This window comes from Choristoneura fumiferana, chromosome 14 (assembly GCF_025370935.1).
Source record: "Choristoneura fumiferana chromosome 14, NRCan_CFum_1, whole genome shotgun sequence".
Lineage (NCBI taxonomy): Eukaryota > Metazoa > Arthropoda > Insecta > Lepidoptera > Tortricidae > Choristoneura > Choristoneura fumiferana.
The window spans coordinates 11,033,856-11,056,215 of record NC_133485.1 but is presented as its reverse complement, the minus strand read 5'-3'; the positions used below and the strand labels follow the sequence as shown (position 1 = coordinate 11,056,215).

Genomic DNA, 22,360 nt, shown 5'->3' with positions numbered 1-22,360 from the left:
CATCCCATTAATTGTGCAGAATAACAAACATTGGATACGGAGTAATCACAAGTATCCATCTCGACGAAACTTGTGGCCGCGAAACAAATTGTCGCAATTTGTTAAAAGAAGCCCTCTGAAAGAAATGTACCAAATTCTATTTAGCACTGTGAAAATTTTGGAGGAGTCAAAACTGAACGAATTGAGACCTTATGTCTTCGTGCGAGCTTTCAATTAGATGGTACTGTTGAGTTCTCTAGGTACACTGAATGTGGTTTCTTTGAACGTTTCTGAGATGAATTGGGTATGGTCCATCAGGGTTTGTAAAGACAGGACATTTCTAGAAGATTAGGGTTGTTGAACTTAATGAAAATCATAATTGTTTCAATTGAGCTTTCTGCAACTGGTCGCGCGGGAGAAAGTATTTTGTATTTAACCTGACTAAAACGTCCTCGACGTAATAAAGCGAAATTATAATTGAAAACATAGCGTTAGCTAAGCGAATTTTTTTTAAATATTGTTTTTTTGCGTTGGTTAAAAAAATGCATGAAAAGCCACTAATGCCCACTACATTTACATACAAAAATACTTTCATAAATCTTCGTGCGTCATGTCAAAAAAAAACAATTCTCGAACAAGTAGATACTAGCATATTTTATAAATAAATTACCAGTACAGCGTATTAAGATAAGTTAGTGTGTAGGTGTACAATCTCTTCTAATGAACCTATTTAGAATACATCGACGATGACATGTAGACATTGGCCGATCGATTGCATGTTAATTTGTTATTAATCATTTAAGTCGAACGTTTATGAGTGTTCGTTCATAGGGCAACCCGTACAATCTTGTTCACTTAGCCTGCTAGACCCTTTTCAAAAAAATGGCGCATAGACATTTTTAGCCTTCCAACCGTCGATAGGATAGTGGAACTGGATTTTTAAGCCTTACTACCACTAATAGTGCATTATTTTGAGAACAAAAAATCATGTCATTTTAATTTTTTTTAAAACGTTGCGGTAATTAGAAGCGTTTTTTCTTGCAATGTTTGGATCCTCCACGTCGAATGACCAAATTCAAAAGCTAAATTGAAACTGGAAACTACGATAAAATGTGGACTTAAGGCATTGAAATTATTTGATTGACTTTGTCCACAAAAATTATAGTCAGCATTTCAGCAAGCACATATATATTTTTTTTATAAACTTACAACAGCTATATATTTATATATTTTTTAATTCGTTTTCGTCCGTATCGTTTCGTAAAGTTTAATAGAGTTTTTTTACCATTAGCAATACCTACTTTAATTGACCTTAAAACCAAAAAATCTTAGAATCGGTAAAACTGTGGCCGGTTCAATAGTCATAAGAAAAAACCTGAAAAACCCAAACACCCAGTGTGGCTGTGAGACGGCTTCCCAGAGCATATGTTCGCATTTGATGAGGACATCAAATGCAGGGGCAGGAGCCCAGCATGCCCGTCCACCTGTACTGAGCGAGACCTCCGAGATGCAACGGACAGGGCTATAAACACCGCTACTTTCTGGTCGCGGATACTTTGAACGAGTGAAGCCATCGACACGAAAAGAAGAAGAATAGTTATATTGTATCCATATATTTTTCATTACCTATTTCAGGGCGACTGGGTAGCGGTGTGCGTCTGCCGTATTCTTATGGGTCTGACCCAGGGGTTCTTGTACCCCAGTTTGCATGGCCTTCTGGGTCAGTGGTCCCCGGTAGCAGAGAGGAGTCGGATGGGAACCATCGTCTATGCAGGTAACGTAACTAGCTTTTTGGATCATTTGACTGTTTAAAGACCATAAGGGGTGCGATTGTAGCGATAGCGACCATCCCCAGCGAGCTGTTTTTGAAAAGACTTATATGTAAATCTAATAATTCTTTGTTTCTCTTATTTAATGTGGCAGAAAACTGTGATGCCATCCGTCTCTATTTAATTAATCAATACAAAAAAATACGGCATCTTAAATAAGATAATGAAATTAAATAGAGAATAGTGAAACGGAGGAGCTAGTCATTTAAAAAAGTAATTGTACTAATAGGTATATTCCAATTATAGGAGCACAACTTGGCACGATCATTGAAATGATGACAGCTGGTGTCCTCTCCGCTAGCAAATGGGGATGGCCTTCCGTCTATTACGTCACTGGCATCACCTGCCTGGCGTGGTCTATTTTATGGATTATTTTCGGAGCTTCAACGCCTGGCACAAGTCGATGGATCTCAAAGGAAGAACGGAAGTACATCGAGACCAATGCGGGATCTGCTGCTATAAGTGAAGCTAAGGTAAAAAAAAACAGCATCGCAAGGTTCTGGAGTAGCAATTTTTACCTTACGGTCCTTAGAATGTATCATTTAATTTTATTAATCTTTAATATCCATAACAAATTTCTGCTTGAGCTTGTTTTCTATTTGTTTCTATACCTACATACTAGCTCTACATACATAGTTACCTGCAAGACCTGCAAGTCTTCAATAATACGTTATCTGTATAACATTATACGTAAAAATGTTTTAGAAAATGAAAACACCCTGGAGAAGCATCTGGACCTCTCTTCCCTTCTGGGCCATCCTGCTGGCCCACAGTGGCCAGAGTCTTGGCTTCTGGACCCTCCTCACGGAAATGCCTTCCTATATGGACAAAGTCCTTGGCGTCGACATTAAGAATGTAAGCTTCCTTATGGTTTTCTTTAATTGCAATAACAATTTTTATTTTTATTGCATCAGCAGGTGTTTTAACAAAACCATTAAGAGTAAAATTAAGTTTAAAATTACTTACCTAAGCTTTGAAAAGTTCTCTTCGAGTTTTGTAAACTTAGATTTAACATTAAACTAACAATCGTAAGTTTCAATTAATAATTAATTTACTCGATCGTCTTAACATTACCTGGTATCGCAATGTTTTTTTTTTATATATATATATCTATCTTTCAAATTCAAAGATAAATAAAACGGGTAAATTAGCCGAGATTTTTTTTAATTAAAAACAAAGACGTCGTTAAAGTCCAATAAATTCGTCTTTTAAAACATTACAAGCTTCTTCTTCTGAATAGCACACTAAATGACGTAAAAAGAAAACCAAAAAGAAAGAAAATACGTTAATTTGGAACAGTATCTTGAAACTATTACATAAAAGAGAGACAAGGAAAACATTGTATAAGTTACTGTTCACGAAACGAACCCACCTTATCAAAATGGCGGCTACTATGAAACTCAAAACTCGAAGTTCGTGTCGTGCGGTCCCTCTGACACTTATACTATTTAATACGAGAGCGAGAGGAACGGCACGATACGAACTTCGGGTTTCGAGTTTCGTAGTAGCCCTGCTGGTTTTCCGGTGGGACCGTGAAGCCGTCATTGCACGCAGTACGTGCGACCAGGCCGTGTCTAATTGTGAACGAGACCATTTATGGTCAGCGCCACCAATACGAGCATGACTCGGTCAACCACACGTGTAGCAAGCAAGACAAAAAACAATAGTACATAGATAACTATTTTCTTTTTCAGAATGGTCTGCTATCGGCACTTCCATACGTGGCCATGTATATACTCAGTTTTATCTTCAGCTGGTCTGCAGATTTTCTCATCAACAGGAACATTACTTCGATTAGTACCACTCGCAAGATTTTCAACAGTATTGGTATGTTTTTTATTTTACAGGAATTTTACTGCTATTTCTTTTAAACTCTTTTAAACGTAAAAAAATGCTTCGACTAAAACTAAGACTAAGTAGGCTACTTCAGCGAGAACACATCTTTACTATTTTATGATTATCATAACTGAATTTTAAGCAGTCGACCAAAGTGGTGACCAAAAAGTGGTAAAATTTACACCATAACTCAGCGAAGGACCGCTGACTGCCCTTTGGATACCATGTTACCACAAGATTGTTTTCAATTAGTTGGTTATTGGTTTAGATTGGCTTATCTAGTCTAATTTTCTGTTCTCTCTTTCCAGCATTCTGGGGTCCAGCCTTGGCTTTATTGATTCTCTCGTACCTTCCTCCCGGCCACTTGACACTGGCTGTGGTGATACTGACATTTACAGTCGGCCTTAACGGAGCACATTATGTCGGCTTCCTCGTAAGTATACTTTTAAACCTTTTTTTAAATAATTACTTATTGATTATTATTGCTTTCATTGTGAATTTAGCATAGAAAAAGTAAGCGAAGTATTACGTGCTTTACTAATCAATTAACATGAATGCTCATAGTCGTTGATGAATGAAATAAGAGGTACAACTCCCGTCATTTCACTGATAATTTTATAAAAAAATACACGGCAATAATAACGTTGCAAGAAAGTCTATAATATTGCACGGATTTTTAAGATGACTCCTTAGTATAACAATGTATTTCTTCCTTTTTCAACTTCCTTTCTTGCATTTTATTAATTTATCTCACACAATTTCGTTCACATGGAGTGTGGCAACATTTAAAGACTCGCCCTATTTTAGTATTTGTCGACTTAATTTAGTTTTAGTTATTTACCCGTGTGGTGTCGGGTTAGAATTACACCTCTCCATTTCTTCCGTGGATGTCGTAAGAGGCGACAAAGGATATAGGTTAAGGTACACCGTAGGCAACAGGCTAGCAACCTGTCACTATTGTACCGGTTTTGTCAAACTTTAAACCTAAAATTGCTAAAAGTGGTAACTTTTTGTATGCCCTGCCTACCGCATTTGGGAAAACAGGCGTGATGTTTGTGTGGTGTGTGTGTGTGTGTGTGTGTGTGGTGTGTGTGTGTGTGTGTGTGTGTGTGTGTGTGTGTGTGTGTGTGTGTGTGTGTGTGTGTGTAGTTAACTGCAGTCAATACAAATTCTTTTCTCAAAAATATATCACCGTAAAGCCTTAAATGTACTTCTTTAACTTAGCGTTATTATCTTTTTACAGATCACCCACATCGACATATCCCCCAACTTCGCGAGTACCCTGATGGGTATCACCAATGGCTTCGGGAACATCTTCTCCATCATGGCACCGCTTAGTGTCTCTCTTGTGGTCAAAGACGAGGTAATTTATTTGACATCATCTAAAGCTAAGTGTTTAACTGATAATCAGCGCAAACTGTACGCCATTTCACCATTTCTTTCTATTACATGGTGTGGCACGATGGTAGAAAAATATGGTGAATTCATGTGATTGCAAGTGCCAAGGCGTTATACAATAAGATAAAATAATAATTTATTTTTAAATAAAATCATTAATGGTACGTTGTGATCATGCATTTAGTATTTTGCAAGCGTTTTAGCTTGAGATAAGTTCAGCGGCTATATTAGGTAAAAAAAATAATGCTTTTGCTGCTTTATACATAGAAGGCCTTTATATAAGTTTCCATCAAAGAATTCGCCGTGTTTTCGTGAAACGTTAACCTTTTTGTTTTTTACCGAAATTTACTAGAGTTAAATACTAATCCAAGTATAAAAAGAAAAAAAATGCTAAAAACAACACTAATCACTGCTGCAAAAAGCAAGCCAGGAATCACGTGTCTACTCGTCATCAGTATCAAAATTCTGACAGTCTAAATTACAAAAACTAAAACGAAAGAGCCCATAATATACGTATTTCGCCAACATTAAAACCCTGGCGGATTCGAAAGCATTCCCTGCTACACAAATTCATAATCTTTTCATAAACTTCCGCATCAAACCGAACGCTTTTACCAACAAAAGGCACCCTACCAACCTAATTATTAATTAAGTTGCTTAATTATCTTTCAGACGAGTGCCTCGGAGTGGAGGAAGGTGTTCTTCATCTCTATTGCCTTCTACTTCCTTAGCAACTTGTTCTATGTCTTGTTTATGTCGGGCAACATCCAAGACTGGAACGAGCCGCAGATGATAAAGACTTTGGGTAAGTTTATTAATTATTGGGTACTTGTAGTTAGTATAAATAGTTATTCATGCTTTCCTCATGCTTCAGGTATAAAAGGTTTTGCCATGTTTTATATCTGAAATGTTCTTAATATGCATTTCATTAAAGGAATGAGTGCAGTTTCATATTTCACCAAAAGTTCTGAAGTTCTATCGTGATATAGCGACAAACGAACAGACACACTCCACTTACAAATTTTTGCGTTTATTATAATATATCAGTGGGATAAATATAGTAACTACTAAGAATCCTTTTTTTGCAGAAGATGGCGAAGAAAACAAAGATGTCAAGAAAGAAAATAAAACTAGTAAAAATTATGGAGAAGAGAAGTTCTAAAACTGTGAAATGTGATTTGAAACTAGTCAAGTTTTTTTTACTAAACAAGGTTTATGTATTTCAAAACAGAAACCAACATTAACCGATTTCAAATGTGTATAAAATTTAAGTGCCAAGGCAGATTTTGTTGTAACACTTTAATCAAAACAATAGGTGCAGACTAAAATGAAACATTCTCCTAATTCGAAATTGGTTGGATTTTAAGATGTAAGCTATGGTCTGTATCATAAAAAGGATTCAACCATGTATCCATTAATACGTACGAAGCACAGACTAGGAAAGTGTCGTGATTTAAAAGCGCGAATCGCTTACTTAGTTAGAGAGTCATGCATTCGTTTTCTATGATAAAAATGTAACGAATCGCTGCAAAAGATCCGTATTATTGACAAGATCACTACGATGATTGGACTGATGACCTGGTTAAAGCTGCGGGTTTACGGTGGATGCAGGCCGCTTCCAGCCGAAGCAACTGGAGGTCTATGGGGGAGGCCTATGTACAACAGAAGACGTCGTAGACCTGATATGATTATTATTGCTACAGGTTACTGTTTTTCCCTTCAAAGTACAAAGTTCCCAAGAAGCGTAAATGCAGCAGGTGGGTTTTGCAGGTGGTAGGACCTTGTGCAAGGTCCGCCCGGATTGCTACCACAACCTTGCTCGCTAACCCTGCCGTGAAGCAGCAGTGCTTGCACTGTTGCGTTTCGGCGTGGAGAGTAAGACAGCCGGTGAAATTACTGGCACTTGAGGTATCCCATCTTAGGCCTCTAGGTTGGCAACGCATCTGTAATACCCCTGGTTTTGCGGGTGCCTATGGGTGGTGGTGATCTCTTACCATCAGGAGACCCACTTGCCATCCAGTCGAATAAAAAAAATAAAAAATAAAACATAGTTGCGGGCAAAACATATCTTAATGCGTAACAACAAGTATGGTCTGCTTCAGCTTATTATCCAGGGGAGGCCGCAGACCACCTGGCCATAGACGTAGCTCCTGGTTAAGAAACCTTAGAGACTGGTTCGGAATGAGTACCAGATCCCTCTTTCAAGCGGCAGTCTCTAAGGGTAAGGATAGCCCTAATGATCGCCGACCTCAAATAGGAGAGGGCACCGGAAGAAGAAGAAGAAATCATATTTTGTTATACACAATTTTATTTCGAGCACATGAGTTAATTGTACATCAGCCAAATAAGTCGTTTATCAATTTTTAAACAAGCTCCTATCAAATGAATGTCGCTAAAGTCGAACTTTCAAGTTGACAGACACGTCTATTGGCATTATAATTTTATGACATGCAAACGATTATCAACTTTAGAGTGGTAGACCACATATTTTGCTGATGGTACCTAACGATTGCGGTTCACAAATAAAAAGATAAGTACGTATTAATATAATTTATTTTTTATAATATAAAACGAAAAAAATGTTCAAAAATAATTATGGGAATTTATAGTTACCTAAAATAATCATAGAATTGTGATGGTGATATTTTAGATGTTAAGTGCCATGCTTAAAATACCTCAATCTGTATTAATTATGTCAATATAGAATCATATTTCTATTTTGAATAATACTTTGATTCATATCATAACAATTTCATCTTCTATTTCCCCATTCTCTGTTAGGTTTCTGATTGATAACCTTTTGTGACGGTTATTTCTGGCCTCGTCTCTGTTTCTCTTATAATTATTCAACAGAGACAGCATCACACATTAATTAATGGGAACTCTTTTATTAGGTACTTATTATAGGTAGTGAAACAGGTCCTCAGTTTGTTTTATCACAGTATAAAACATTTCAAAAATGTAGAATGTTAACACGGAAGTTTTAAATTATTACACAGGTATTTTCTAAACGAGCTCACTTTGCTTAATATTTTAAAAATCAAGGTTACTATTAAAATTGTCACCCTGCATATTTCCAGGACTGGCCTCAAGAATTCGAAACGTGTGGCCATCGTCAAACTAACCATAACCACACCAAAGACTGCTTTGATCAAATTCTTTGATAAAACATTCACTCGTTTTGAGTCTAAAGCTAAAGAGTGACGGTCAAAGTTTGATCACAACAGCGGTAAGGTCAGGCTAAATTTTATACGTAGTAAGTAAATGTAAATAAAATAGAAGTGTAAATATTTATTTGTGTATATAAGTGTAAGTAAATAAATGAGTGAAAAATATTTTGCTATTTTACTTGAAATAATGCTTTTCTAAAACACAAGGCATTGTGTCCACGAGAACTCACAAAACAGCAAAAGAAAAGGAAACGATCAAATCTTTCACAGGGGATTACCAACCCAACTGTTAAGAAAAATCTGCAAATAAAAAAATAAATAAAAACCAGTAGTAGTTACCAAAGTGGAAGTCAAAGTGAAAATATCTTTATCCAATTTAGGCTATAGCAAGCAATTGTGTTATTCCAGATGTCCAGCTATCTACATAACAATGTCATTTAAATCCGTCAAACTCAAGCTGTTTTAACGTGAGAGCATTTTCACATTATCCGATCTGATATCGGTATCGGACGACGATACGATATTGGGGCAATATGTATGAAATATGTACCTGTCTTTCACATTGTCCGGCCCGATATCGGATATCGGAGCCGACAGCGATATGTTGGGGGAACCATCGGACGCTCGTGGGCTGTCGGACGATAATTTTGTATGTGTGCTATGCGTGTATCCAAATTGTGTCTGTGTGCGCAGAGCCCGATACGTGGCGGCCATTTTGAGCCGGCCGTATCGACGGGAATGATTCCGTCTATCCCACTAGTCCCATTGAGTTGTCCCATTGATGGGACAACTGAGACGATTACGTCCCAGTAGTCCCATGGGACAAGTGGCACTAATATTTTCATCCCAAAAGTCCTTTGTTGGAAATATGTGATAACAGCACATGGTGTCGGCTATCGGGTGTCGTCCATCGTCGTCCGATACCAATATCGGATCAGATAATGTGAAAACGTTCTGAAGGAGTCAAAGTCAAAGTCAGTTACCTGTTTGTTGAAATTCGTCGGATCAAATTTGCGGTTTCCATACATTGGCGTCGTGATTTAATTTGAACAATGTATGGACCGGTTTACCCTTGAAATGTTGACATACTTTTAATCGAATATCATTTAAAAGTCGAATATTCATTACCTGGAATGATTAGAATGAGTATCTTTAAATCACCGATTTTTAATTTCTGTAAATATTATTTATAAGTGATAGTTTATTTGGCAGATATTCATTTCATATTTTATTATTTCATACTTTTTTCATGTTGTAAATGTTACATCTTTGAATATTATTTTAATATTTATCATTTCACAACTTAAATGTTATTTTTTTTAATTCACAGTTGTAATGTTCTTTTCTAGTAGCGTTTTTTTTGGGGTCGCAGTTCTATCCTAACCTAACCTACTTTTGTGGCAGCGGTTTCTTTGTTGTTGGGGTCGCAGTTCTAACCTAACCTAACCTACTGTCCTGGTAGCGATTTATTTGTGTTGGGGTCGCAGTTTTAACCTAACCAAAACTATTTTTATAATAATAGTATTCATTTTATTTTTCAAAAGAATATAAGCCTTCAAATTTGCTAAAAAATATGCAATAGATACAGAATTCAATCTTGAATCACTAAAAGTAGTATAATATATTGTTATAATCTTATTATGTAATCAACTATGAAATAAAAGTGTTTTATAATAATACGTCGATGAATTAAACAGCGATATTTAGTTGTTCTGTCTCATGAATAGTTGATGAAATGTATTATAAGCAAATAATATTCCTGGTACTGTTGTTCTAATAATTGTTTTAATATGTAATGACTATTCGATGAAGTGAAATTACTCCAAGAGAAAATATTAGTATTGAATAACCGATATATCGTTTTCGATGAAATGAAATTCGATAATTAGTTTGTCGAAATTTCAAGGGGCACCCGTATAAACCCCGCATTTTTTTTCAGACTATTGCCAACAAATGGGTTTCTATGCATTAGTAAGTATATTGTCCAGCATTATCTCATTAACTGAGCATGAAACACACATTTTGGTTCACGTGCAAAATTTCACCCATTTGTGTAAAGTACTATTATAAATTACGAAAGTGTGTGTGTTTGTATGTTTGTCCGTCTTTTACGTCAAAACGGGGCGACGGATCGACGTGATTTTTACCATAGAGATATTAGGCTACTTTTTATCCCGGGAAAATGCACAGTTCCCGAGGAAACAGCGCGCGATAACCGAATACCACGCGGGCGAAGCCGCGGGCAAAAGCTAGTATTAGTATAATTTTTGCCCAAATACTCGCTATAAACCTCACACAAAATTAATTTTAGTTTATTCACCAGAAAATTTGCAATATCTAATTACCATGTACTCTCACAACAACCAATTAAACGCCCATGTTCGTTTGCTTCCGATCCCTCAAGTCAATACACCTCATTTCCTTGCCGTGTATAGCCAGGGGTTCCCAACCAGAGGCCGTATTGTCTACGCACTGACGTTTGCGATCACATTGAACATCTTTTTCTATCCTCGTCTTATACCGTGTGACATGTTTCATGATATGCCTAGAAATTTCATGATCTGCCTAAACGTTACTAGGCAAATCGTTAAACGGTGAGTTTTTAACGATATGGTGGATGTCCCTTAGCCAATTCATAAAATGGCGCCATTCAACAATTGATGAATTTTATCCAACCACGGTGCTCTCACTATCTAGCTACATATATAGGCTGATAAATACATTATTTACTCTCTTTTGCGTCGCGCAGTCCGGTAAAAATATACACACTAATTTATATTTTTATTTTTTGTTTAGTTTTCATATTTCGATTCCTCATTTCGGCCCCTAGGGGCGTTGTATTTTTGCATAACGTTGGGTGAGGCGCATAGGGTAAAAGGTTGATAACCCCTGATGTATTTACACTATATTTAGACACGTTTGGTATAGAGACCTTGTAAAGATCATTTAGTGTGGAATAGTGCCTTTGAGATGTAAGGGTTATTAACACAAAGCGTATGATTATTATATAACTAGCTTTTAATTTAGGTTTCGCTTGCGTAAACCTAGACGCATTGATACATCGCAATTTTGGTGAATCGCTTTTGGATAGATACCAAAAAATTGGTGTGAAAAATTGGTGGTACCTTCCTGGTTTGGTTAAGTATAACCTCTCATACAGAGGATTGTGTTTGAAATTCGGACTAGTAACGCTAAATATTTCGAATTTATGTAACACATTTACTTCTTTATTTCAATGAGAGAACAGAATGAAAATAAATATACCAATAAAATATGTACTTATAAATATACCTAATATTTATTTAAATATAATGGGGTGTAAATACGGCAGAAAAGAGTACAACAATTAAATTAAAATAAACTTTTTTTTTATTCGACTGGATGGTAAACGAGCACGTGGGTCTGCTGATGGTAAGAGATCACCACTGCCCATAAACATCTGCAACACTAGGGGTATTGCGAATGCGTTGCCAACTTAATGGCCTTAGATGGGATACCTCATCCCAAACGACTCCAAACTTATCCTAAACTACATACCTACATTATTCGGAATACGGTATTTGACTATTTTGTATATATGTTTTATAAATTAAAACTACACAATGCCTGTTATCGAATAGAAAACAATTTTTAAGCTACCTTTACAAATAACAAAGTTTTAAAGGTTTGAAATTCAAGATTAGACAGAGAAAGACATACTGGCATGTGACGTCACACGCCAGTACCGCCATACTTGCTGCATAGAGAAAAGCGTTTGAGAAAGAGACAGTTATATAGATTTTTCAAAAAATCACTAAAAATCCAATTTCAACAACCGGTTTAAATTTTCTCTTCGCTAAACACTATCTGTTTATCTATATTTTCATAATAATATTAAGATATGGCAAAATCTGGAGTTGTCAAATACAGAAGAGCATTACGGTCATCGAAAAAAAAAACAATGCGTCATTGACTTCAGTGTTTTGAAGAGGTTCTGATATTTTGTACATTTAAAATCATGCACACACTCCTATACCTTCTTGTCCTGTAGAAAATGCGGTAATTCCTATTCAGCTTCAGTATTCAAATTGTTTTTCGATATTAACATTTGCGATTCAAATAAGAGTAGTGCATACAAACACAAGTTTACTCGCGAAAGAGGTATAAATTTCTCACTTAAACATTTCAGTGAAACTATGCAGTTAACTGCATAAAAAAAGGAAAATAAATTTCTGCAAGGAATGTCTGAGAGCTTATTTAACTCGAACTTTAACTTGGGTATTTAAACTTAGAAGTTGTTAACGTAGTTTTGAATTAATTCGGTTTTCTTAATGAACTTTGCAAGGAGTAATGCATAATCAGTTGCTATTCTCGGGTGAGTTTTTAGCGTTTTCAACTTCATCTAGTCTTTATCTGCAACAAAATTCCATAGTTAAACTTAGACCGCGTTATACGAGTACCACGATTACGGGAAAACGTAGTGTAGTTCGTCCTAAGGCAAGGTGGACGGACGATCTTAAGAGGGTCGGTGGCTGCGGATGGATGCGAGGGGCTGAAGATAGAGTGTTGTGGCGCGCCATGGAGAGGCCTATGTCCAGCTATGTAGGATGATGATGATGATGTTAAACTTAGTTTTTGTGGGAGTCATTTTTTTTTATTCAACTGTATGGAAAACGAGCAAGTGGGTTTCCTGATGGTAAGAGATCACCACCGCCCATAGACACCTGCAACACCAGGAGGATTGCAGATGCGTTGCCAACCTAGATGCCTAAGATGAGATACCTCAAGTGCCAGTAATTTCACCGTCGTAGATGTTACCTGCGGGGCGGCCGGATTGATTTTGAATGATTCTTTTCAGATACTTTTTACAACAAAAATAGGTAAGGAATAATACATTTCAGCATGGTAATATAAGTTATAGTAAATTAGAACAATCTTAAAAATATATAAAAACTGACTATGCATACAATGGACACCACAATTATGACAGATATGCGGCAACATGTAAATAAACTAATTATAATTCTCATAACATACACAGGAAGACATATACAAACTCTATCACTTATATTAATAGCAAAACTAGTTCACTATCACAGAATGTAAAATAAGTACAACATAACAAGTGCAAGTCGTACTAATGAAATGTATAAAGTATCCGCCATACCGCTGCATAAAAACAATGACGGTACGGAATCGCAGTGACACAACGTATGCGCACCGTTTTCTTTGCATGCTTTCCACACCGCTGCTTAAAATACGCAAACGGTGCGGAATCGCAGTGACGTGCCGTAAACGTTGGGAGTTTACCGCATGCTCTCTACAAAAGATCTCTTACAAAGTATAAGTCCCTCCTTGCGTCGTAGATTGTTCCACGTCAGTTTTGCTCGTACTGACTACACTTTTTTCAGACGAGTTCCTCGGTTAATTAATGAACAATTGTATGATATTGACCCATTTGTGAGTTCGCTTGTTACTCTCAAGAAATTAGTCAGGCAACATTTTGCATAGTAATTTTATCAACATTTTATCTTTCACCAAACCTAGTTTAGTTGATTTTCAATTTATTTAAGTACTCACATTACTTTTAAATAACTTTTAGTACCCACCTATGAATATTTTATGAACTCGAGGTCTTTATATTGTTTTTTAGATACTTGTATATTCATTATGTATGATTGTATGTAGAGCCATGGTGGCCTAGTGGTTTTGACCTATCGCCTCTCAAACAGAGGGTCGTGGGTTCAACCCGGGCTCGCCACCTCTGAGTTTTTCGAAATTCATGTGTCGGAATTCATTTGAAATTTACCACGAGCTTTGCGGTGAAGGAAAACATCGTGAGGAAACCTGCACAAACCTGTGAAGCAATTCAATGGTGTGTGTGAAGTTCCCAATCCGCACTGGCCGCCCGCGTGGGAACTATGGCCAAGCCCTCTTGTTCTGAGAGGAGGCCTGTCCCAGCAGTGGGACGTATATAGGCTGGGATGATGATGATTGTATGTGTTCTTAAAATAAATAAAAAGCAGCGGTATGGAGGACATGCGTTGAAACCGGTGCGCATACGATGCGTCACTGCGATTCCGTACCGTCGCCATTTTTTAAGCAGTGGTGTGCCCGCTCTTTAGACAGTACATTATTTCAACTAATCATTCCAGTAGGTTATGAAATAAAAAACTGCTATTATACACAGAATACAAAAAAAAACACAGGTATAAAGAGAACTATTGTCCCCTTTTTAGTCAAACTTTAAACCTAAAATTGCTAAATGTGGCTCCGAAGCGGTAAAATTTCGTGTGCTCTGCATACCCCATTTGGAAATACAGGCGTGATGTTTGTGTATGTATAATGCTTTTGTTGTATCAATAATACTGTAGTAAAACCTTAAAAAAAATTGCAACCGCCAAAAAATACAACACATATTAAATTTTTAATTAGGTCATTCACATTATGAGAATAAAACGGTATTTAAAAGCATATTCTCAACGTGATAAGGAATTAAACACAATACGTCATTGTAGATTGCCATAAACACATACTTAATAGAAACATGTAAATGATTAATTGATTTTCCGATAAGTCGTCGATTTTTTTCTTTGATAACAGTATTTGATCGTACGCCGAACCATGGCTACAAAGACTCTAATTTTAGGAATAGTATTAATTTCAGTAAATTTTAATTTAATTCTATGCAAAAAAGAAATTTATGAAGGCACTAGTTTTCCTAAAAAATATTTTTTGGCTGAAACTTTAGTTCCTACTTCAGAGGATTTAGAATCTTATTTGTTGAGCACAAAGAAGATAGTTAATGCTATTTCGTTGTATCCAAACCTTACTGATCCTAACCGAGCTCTGGGTGTGTTTTATATGAAATGTAAGTATAATTTTAATAAATTACTTGCTTGCGAGAAAAATTTATCAATTAATATTATAAAATTGAGAAATTAATTAACTGCTGGACACAGTTAATTAATTTATAATTAAAAACTATATGTCAATTTCATTCCTTTTAATGTCAATGACAAAAGAGATTATATTCCTATTTAAACTAGTATTGATTGCATATTGCCATGGAGACGGTCTTTATGCTGCTCTACGCATTTTTTTTGTTCTTTGATTTTTTATCTTGAGTACATATTCTATGAGTTGCTTAACAAGTTCGGCTAGAAGTGACGTTATAATGATGTTTTTTTAACTAAGTATAAAGTAAGGTACTTACATCGAGATCAAAACTGTAACAAACACAATTAAAAAACTAGAACTTTATCCAAAGTCAAAAGATTTTATATGGCCACAAAACTGAAACAAAAGATAAAAAAATCTAAATTTAATTTGTTAGGTATCTTAGGTTAGTTCATTTTGTTTTTAAGTGTATGTCAACCCTTGTATTGTGTTATATTATAATGTTGTGTAAATTAATAAAGTTTAAATTCTAAATTTATTAATTATATTCTATCGGTCTTCAGCGATACTTAGAAGGACTATTTTAGAAAACGGGAAGAAACTTAATGATAGTCATATCGCACAAATCAAAGAATAATAAAGGAAGGTGAACGGATCTTGGGATATTATTTCCATTACTTGTTAGGGAAGCCATGGACGGAACCATTCCGCAGAGGTAAGTAAATAAATAAATATCAACTTTACTTAAATAGATCATGATCATCAGTCGGAAGACGTCCACTGCTGAATAAAGGTCCTTAGATCGCCACAATGAACGACAACTCGCCACTTGCATCCTCCGGTTTCCCGAAACTCTCACGATGTCGTCAGTCCACCTGGTAGGAGGCTTGCCAACGTCTCGTCTTCCGGTTCGTGGTCGCCACTCGAGAACTTTTCTCCACCAATGGTTATTTGTTTTTCGAGCGATTTGGCCCGCCCATTGCCACTTCAACTTGCTTATTTTTCCAGCTTTGTCAGTGACTTTAGTTCTTCACAAATTTCCGTATTACGGGTTCTATCGCGCAAAGAAACTCCAAGCATAGCTCTCTCCATAGCTCGTGTGACTATGAGCTCTCTAAAAGGCCAATACAGTCAAGGACCACGTCTAAAAGCCATAAGTTATCACTGGCAACACACACTGGTCGAAGAGTCTAGTCTTCAGGCACTGCGGAATATTATATAAGTAGACGAGAAGACTTAGGACTTATATAGATAAGTAAATACAAAAATAAACACACCCAACAACAATTCAATAATATTAAATACACAAGTGCCGTATTTGTTCTGTCATCATCATCATCATCAGCCATTGCGCCCTGTCCTCGGCTAAACGCATACAGCTTCTACCTGCAGCCTTCCGCAAATCGTCACTCCACTTGAACGGAGGGCGTCCTACACTACGTTTGCCAAGACGCGGTCTCCACTCAAGAACTCGTTTACTCCAGCGGTTGGCGGTTCTGCGACAGATATAACCAGCCCACTGCCACTTCTATTTGTTCTTTACTAAGTATAAATTCATTTCGCTTTACATTATATCACGTCACGTTACGTCATGTAATAACTGTCAATTCTAAGAACCCATGGCGCTCAATTGAAAAAAAAAACAAGTGGCTGTTGGTATCAAAATTTTCCCCTTGTTCCTACTATCTAACCAGCACTGGTAGAGGCCTAATTATTTCCTAAAAACTTGAATTAGGTCCTGGCGCTTCGTAGCCCACTATCGCGTCGCGCTAGTTTCACTCGCTCGCCTCACGTTTTGTGGTCGCAATGGCACCTACTACTCTTCTTCGCTTGTGACAATTTTTTTTACCAAAATCTCTTTGCAGTATGTAATATTTGGACCTTTCCTTCCAGTGTTGGTTATGTAAGATGATTTTGTATAGAGTATAGATTAGGCCCTCCTTAAAGTAGACTGTCACAAAAGTAGTAAAGACTGCCGAAGATAGAAAAACATGAAGAAGCATAGTGCAACAAGCCATCATAACTTCAAACTTGACACGACCTTCAGCAATGAAGATACCGACGAAGAAGAGAGCGAAGGAAGATTGATGATATGATGGAAATACCAGGAATCAGATAAATGCGGGTGGAGCAAGTCATTGTCACGATCTGTGTTTTATTTCCCTGAATGTTGCGTATTTACAGCAGTGGGCTTCTTTAGGCAACTATTTATATATGGAGCTAAATTAGTTGTAATATTAAGAAAATACAAAATATCCATAGGACTAAAACTACCATTAAATTAAAATAACTAAAACCAAAACTTTAATTAAAAAAGAGAAGCTCTTGGCATGGTGCCCATCACGCAGGCAGCATTCCCGCGTTGAACTGCGATTGAGATTCTTTGCGCGAGAAAGCTGCCGGCGCGAGGGTTGCCTGTTGCCTCCCTTAGCCTGTTGCTGAGCTCCCTGTGTAGCTCCAGCGCACCCTTACCCCAAGGAACTAGAGTCTCGACGCCGAAAGTAAAGAAATTATATTGGGCGCCGAGACAGCTATATTTTCTTTAAGCTGATAATGATCATTCCTTTGTTGCTAATGACGTTTTTAATGAAGCATAGTGAATTTTTTTCTCAGTGATAGAGCTTTTCCGAGTTGATACTGTCCAAGTGGAATCTATCAGTAATTTCACCCGCAACCGCCTGGCGAAATGGCTAGTAAACCCCAAGACAGTAAACAGTTTTGCTAAACAGTTTGATGAAATCACATTGTCTAAAGAAAAATATGCGTCTCTCGTACAATCAGTTCATAAAGACGCATACGTTGTCTCAATTGACACTTCAGGTATGAAATATTTTAGTTTTTTTGGAAAACACAATGTATTTTGACGCGAGTACTGCCTTTTCGCAACGTAACGCTTGGCAACCTGTTTCATTTCGCAACTTTTCATTTCGCAAACTTTAAAACTGTAAACATTTCAGGATTTATTTCAGGGCCATCGTGTAGAACCTTTTGGGTTAGGTTAGGTTAGTTGTATAAAAATCCTGAAATATTTACAGTTTCAGAAATATTAAACAGTTGGGAAATTAAATGTTGCGAAATGAAACAGGTTGCCAAACGTTATTCGCCGAAACATTAGTAAAATATTTTGACGTTCTGTTTAAAATGAAATCTACTTTAGTGGATTACCTGACGATAAGTATCATCACTGGTGATCAGAATAGGCTAAGTCAAATAACCTACAATGTGCAAGAAGGTTTAATTTTAGAGTTGATAATACCACTTTGTCACAGGATTCTTACAAGTATCCGTATTATTTATCCGCATCTTTAAAAAAGTATTATAAGTGACAGAACCCCGACTTATTTATTTTTATTCGACTGGATGACAAACGAGCAAGTGGATTTCCTGACGGTAAGAGATCACCACCGCCCATAAACATCTGCAACACCAGTTTTGTTTTTAGAGGCCTAAGATGGGATACCTCACGTGCCAGTTATTACACCGACTGTCTTACTCTCCACGCCGAAACACAACAGTGCAAGCACTGCTGCTTCACGGCAGGATTAGCGAGCAAGATGGTGGTAGCGATCCGGGCGGGTGGGTTTAGGTGGTATTAACAACTCCATATTACTTTTCCCGCAAAGTGTAGTTAAAGTGACTCGGCCTTCCAATTACTAATTATCACCCTTAGTGGCACTGGAAGAATGTTAATATTAGGCCTATTAGGTTTAAGAAAGATATACCTTGTGGTTTAGTGATTTTACCGGCTGTCCTCTCTTCACTGGAACAATACCGCATAAGCACTGGTGCTTAACTGGAATACTTGGTCTAATGAAACTTTCATAGTTTAATTATAATGCAAGTGACGCTGAGCCGATATTAAAAAACCGATGATAGCTAAAAATTGGCTCAACTCAAAATAATTATAAATCGGGAAAGGTTCGTCAAGTTTCGGTCTATTCGGAAGATCGTCTTCAAAGTTAAGTGCATTTACAACGATAATGCACTCCGCTCTGCCCTCAGCAGATACAGAGTTGAGATAATTTTATATTTATTTCTATACAGATAACTGCATGTCTATGATAGTATACAATCGCATATACTTCGACAAGTACGAAAGACTTTGCACAGCAGACAAAAGTTGTGCAGATATATTGTACAAGTCGCCTTCCGTTGCATACAGCCTCAGTCACAGGTAAAATTTCAATTAGTTCGTCTTCTTTTTCATTATTTTCTTATTCTTGAGTCTTTGAGCTTGTCATACCTATTTCAAAAACATTGTTTTCCATTTATTTCTTACTTTCTTCTACCAACTTTACTTTCAAAGCTTTCTCTTTAGTTATAACTTCATTTGGACAGTCTTCAGTGACATTATAATGTTCTTGAAATTAGGTTTCATTTAACTTTAATGAACTCTCGATATTGTCTTCCCGTGATCATGTTGCATGTAACTGTATTGAAATATGAGAAGCTCACTAAGACAGGGACTCCGCTGGTGCGTTGCGTGAATACTGCGAAGTTTCAAGCCTGGTCTTCAAATCCTCCTTCTTTCTGTAAAAAAGGTTGCCTGGAAGAGATCGCTCTTAGGCGATAAGGCCGCCTATTGCTCACCTTGTATTTTTTTCTATGTGTATCCGTTTTCTGTATCGCTTACTATGTCTGGTGTAAAATAAAGAGTATATTTGTATTGTATTGTATCACCTCCCGCGGTAGCCATTTTCGGTGTGATTTTGAGTAATTATTCCAACAAAATCCTGCTTCTTGTACTTGCCTCGCGCGGTGGCTCGCTCATTAGAGACCTGTATATTCTTTATGATATGCCACATTGATATGCTACGTCATCGCACGCGACGTTTCAACGGATCGACGGACAAGAGACGTTGCGGAGGGCCACTGCACTGTCGCAGCTTTCTTTGGTGCGACGACAGGATAGTGTTCTCTAAGAGGGAGAAACTAGAGGTGCGTCGACGTAACGTAGATGTGGCATACGATGCGTTCATCCGTCACAACGACTGGACGCAACTCAACGCACCAGTAAGATCCCTCTCTAAGGATAATATCATGATCAAAATCCCGTAAAAAACATACCAAATTAAGTAAACATGAATCATTAAATACTGTCAAAAAAAGGGTTACAAAGGTAATCTGTTTGAAAAAAATATACCTTGTTGAGTTTCTTGCCGGATTCTTCTCAACAGAGGTTTTTCCGAACCGGTGGTAGATTTTTTTTGACATTCATAAGTGCTTGTTATAGCCTAAATTGAATAAAGATATTTTGACTTTGACTTTGAAAGATTCAAGCGACAATGTTTTGTATTTTAGATTGCTGAATCTGATAATGCCTAGGCAAATACGTCGCTGTTACATGCGTTCTAAGGCGGCGGATGACAAACTTATAGAAGCACTATGCGCGTCTATGTACCGAGAAACAGTGTACCTTGCACGCAGAGGTTACTTTTACAGGGACCTATTTTTGGAACACAGTGAGTTTTTTTAAACTATAAAATATTTTACAGACTTTGGATAGAGATAGATTTTTTAGAAAAATATGGCTCTGTCTATTGGAGGACAATTTTGCCAGTGTCAATTTTGTCAGTGGGGTTTTGCCGTTGTACGGTAAAAAAATTCTAAAAAACGAAATATGAGAGGTAATGGTGGATGAACGATGACAGCGCGAAACGAAAATCATTTACAGAGTTTAAAAACGCGTAAGTATTTTGTGTGATGTATGACAGTTAAGTTTGGTTGACGTATATTTTGATTTACTCTGTGCTCTTTGCTTCTAAGGCAGGCGACAAAACGAACATTGAAAAAGTATAAATTTGGTCATTGAAAAAGTAAATAAAAGTAAATTTTTTCTTAGTACAACCTTTCAAAGTATGGGGTGTTGGTGGTCACTCAAGACAATTAAACTTGTTTAAGAATGACGTTGAGAGATACATGCGAAAGGTTAGCCCAAAGGGTTAGCCATAAGTTTTTTCGCCTGCCGTAGAAACAGAGTTTACATAAGCATAATTTTTTTTTATTCGACTGGATGGCAAACGAGCATGTGGGTCACCACCGCCCATAAACATCTGCAACACCAGGGTTACTGCATTATGCTGAGCCAGTGCCTGATTCACAACCGCAATGACACATACTATCGTACTAACTATACTATCGTACTTAATCTTATATCGTTATGTGTTGTGCTGTGTATTTCTGTTTCTTTCTTTCTTTCTAATTTCAAATATATTCCTCTTTCAGTCGCTCTCTGCGGGTTAGTCGGCTTTAGAGAATTCTTCCGACACCATTGGTTCAGAAAAATCATCAGCTGGGTAGACAGCGACGGATGTATACAAGAAAACATGAACTTTGAATATTTACGCACAAAATTATCACTCGAGAAGGCGAAGACGGAAAAGAAAAAGGACAAAATTAAACAAGGTTTTCGTGAGATGTTCCATGAGAGCTGCTCCTATCATCAGATGGCTCTGTCGCTCATGGTGTTGGCTCATGGTGTACGGTATGCTGCGGAATTTATACCTTAATACAGATGGGTCCATATTTCAATAGACTAAGAGTAACAATAAATTTAAGGTATTTTATAGCAATCCTTTTTTAGGGTATATTTTTTTTCTAATTTTAAAATTGTAAAAACAAAATAAAGAAATATGGAATAAATGGCTTTATTATTATTATTATCATCATCATCATCCCAGCCTATATACGTCCCACTGCTGGGCAAGGTCCTCTCAGAACAAGAGGGCTTGGGCTATAGTTCCCACGCGGGCCCAGTGCGGATTGGGAACTTCAGACGCACCATTGAATTGCTTCGCATTGTGCAGGTTTCCTCACGATGTTTTTTACCGCAAAGCTCGTGTAAATTTCAAATGTTCCGCAATGAATTTGAAAAACTCAGAGGTGCGAGCCGGGGTTTGAACCCACGACTCTGTTTGAGAGGCGATGGAATAACCACGGCTTTATTATTATTATTATTACAGATGAAAGAGTAAGACACACAGCAGGTGCATAAGTAAGGTTTTGAATATGACACTACCGTGAGACTCACTCATATTAAATAATATTGTAACGGATAACTCACGTCTTAAACCGAGTTTAGCTCGACATGATTCGGGCTATTTCGTAGCCCTTCTTCTCAGGAGCACGCGACTCGGCGGCTGCCGCAACACGCACACTACGCGCCACCGCTCTGCTCGCGCGACTGCCCGACGAAACTAACACCGGCGCACAACTACCCGCATAACCTTGATAACTCACGTCTTAAATCAAGTTTAGCTCGACTTGTTT

At 37.2% G+C, this 22,360-nt stretch overlaps 2 protein-coding genes across 3 annotated transcripts; both read left to right on the top strand.

The window, feature by feature from the left end:
- Positions 1 to 1,622: 1,622 nt before the first annotated feature.
- Positions 1,623 to 8,377, top strand: LOC141435123 (putative inorganic phosphate cotransporter). 2 transcript variants are annotated; one of them, XM_074097698.1, is made up of 8 exons: positions 1,623 to 1,753; positions 2,055 to 2,281; positions 2,514 to 2,663; positions 3,503 to 3,635; positions 3,953 to 4,077; positions 4,888 to 5,007; positions 5,715 to 5,847; positions 6,134 to 8,377. In XM_074097698.1, exons 1-8 carry the CDS (start codon positions 1,651 to 1,653, stop codon positions 6,202 to 6,204), a joined length of 1,062 nt encoding a protein of 353 aa, XP_073953799.1. In that variant the 5' UTR covers positions 1,623 to 1,650; the 3' UTR covers positions 6,205 to 8,377. The 2 variants fall into 2 exon arrangements, with proteins under 2 accessions (XP_073953799.1, XP_073953798.1); XM_074097697.1 differs by having other exon boundaries at positions 6,131 to 8,377.
- Positions 8,378 to 14,786: 6,409 nt separating this feature from the next.
- Positions 14,787 to 21,648, top strand: LOC141435124 (UPF0764 protein C16orf89 homolog). The gene is made up of 6 exons (XM_074097699.1): positions 14,787 to 15,062; positions 15,655 to 15,806; positions 17,705 to 17,911; positions 19,136 to 19,265; positions 20,393 to 20,553; positions 21,317 to 21,648. Exons 4-6 carry the CDS (start codon positions 19,144 to 19,146, stop codon positions 21,598 to 21,600), a joined length of 567 nt encoding a protein of 188 aa, XP_073953800.1. The 5' UTR covers positions 14,787 to 15,062; positions 15,655 to 15,806; positions 17,705 to 17,911; positions 19,136 to 19,143; the 3' UTR covers positions 21,601 to 21,648.
- The last annotated feature ends 712 nt before the right edge of the window (positions 21,649 to 22,360 follow it).

What these genes read in the sequence shown, in the direction of transcription:
- LOC141435123 (XM_074097697.1), top strand. Translation starts at nt 1,651, where the DNA reads ATGGGTCTGACCCAGGGGTTCTTGTACCCCAGTTTGCATGGCCTTCTG. An exon ending in GGGAACCATCGTCTATGCAG is followed by an intron (nt 1,754 to 2,054) that starts GTAACGTAACTA and finishes TTCCAATTATAG; the next exon opens with GAGCACAACTTGGCACGATC. An exon ending in CTCTTGTGGTCAAAGACGAG is followed by an intron (nt 5,008 to 5,714) that starts GTAATTTATTTG and finishes ATTATCTTTCAG; the next exon opens with ACGAGTGCCTCGGAGTGGAG.
- LOC141435124 (XM_074097699.1), top strand. Translation starts at nt 19,144, where the DNA reads ATGTCTATGATAGTATACAATCGCATATACTTCGACAAGTACGAAAGA. An exon ending in GCATACAGCCTCAGTCACAG is followed by an intron (nt 19,266 to 20,392) that starts GTAAAATTTCAA and finishes TTTGTATTTTAG; the next exon opens with ATTGCTGAATCTGATAATGC. An exon ending in GGACCTATTTTTGGAACACA is followed by an intron (nt 20,554 to 21,316) that starts GTGAGTTTTTTT and finishes TTCCTCTTTCAG; the next exon opens with TCGCTCTCTGCGGGTTAGTC.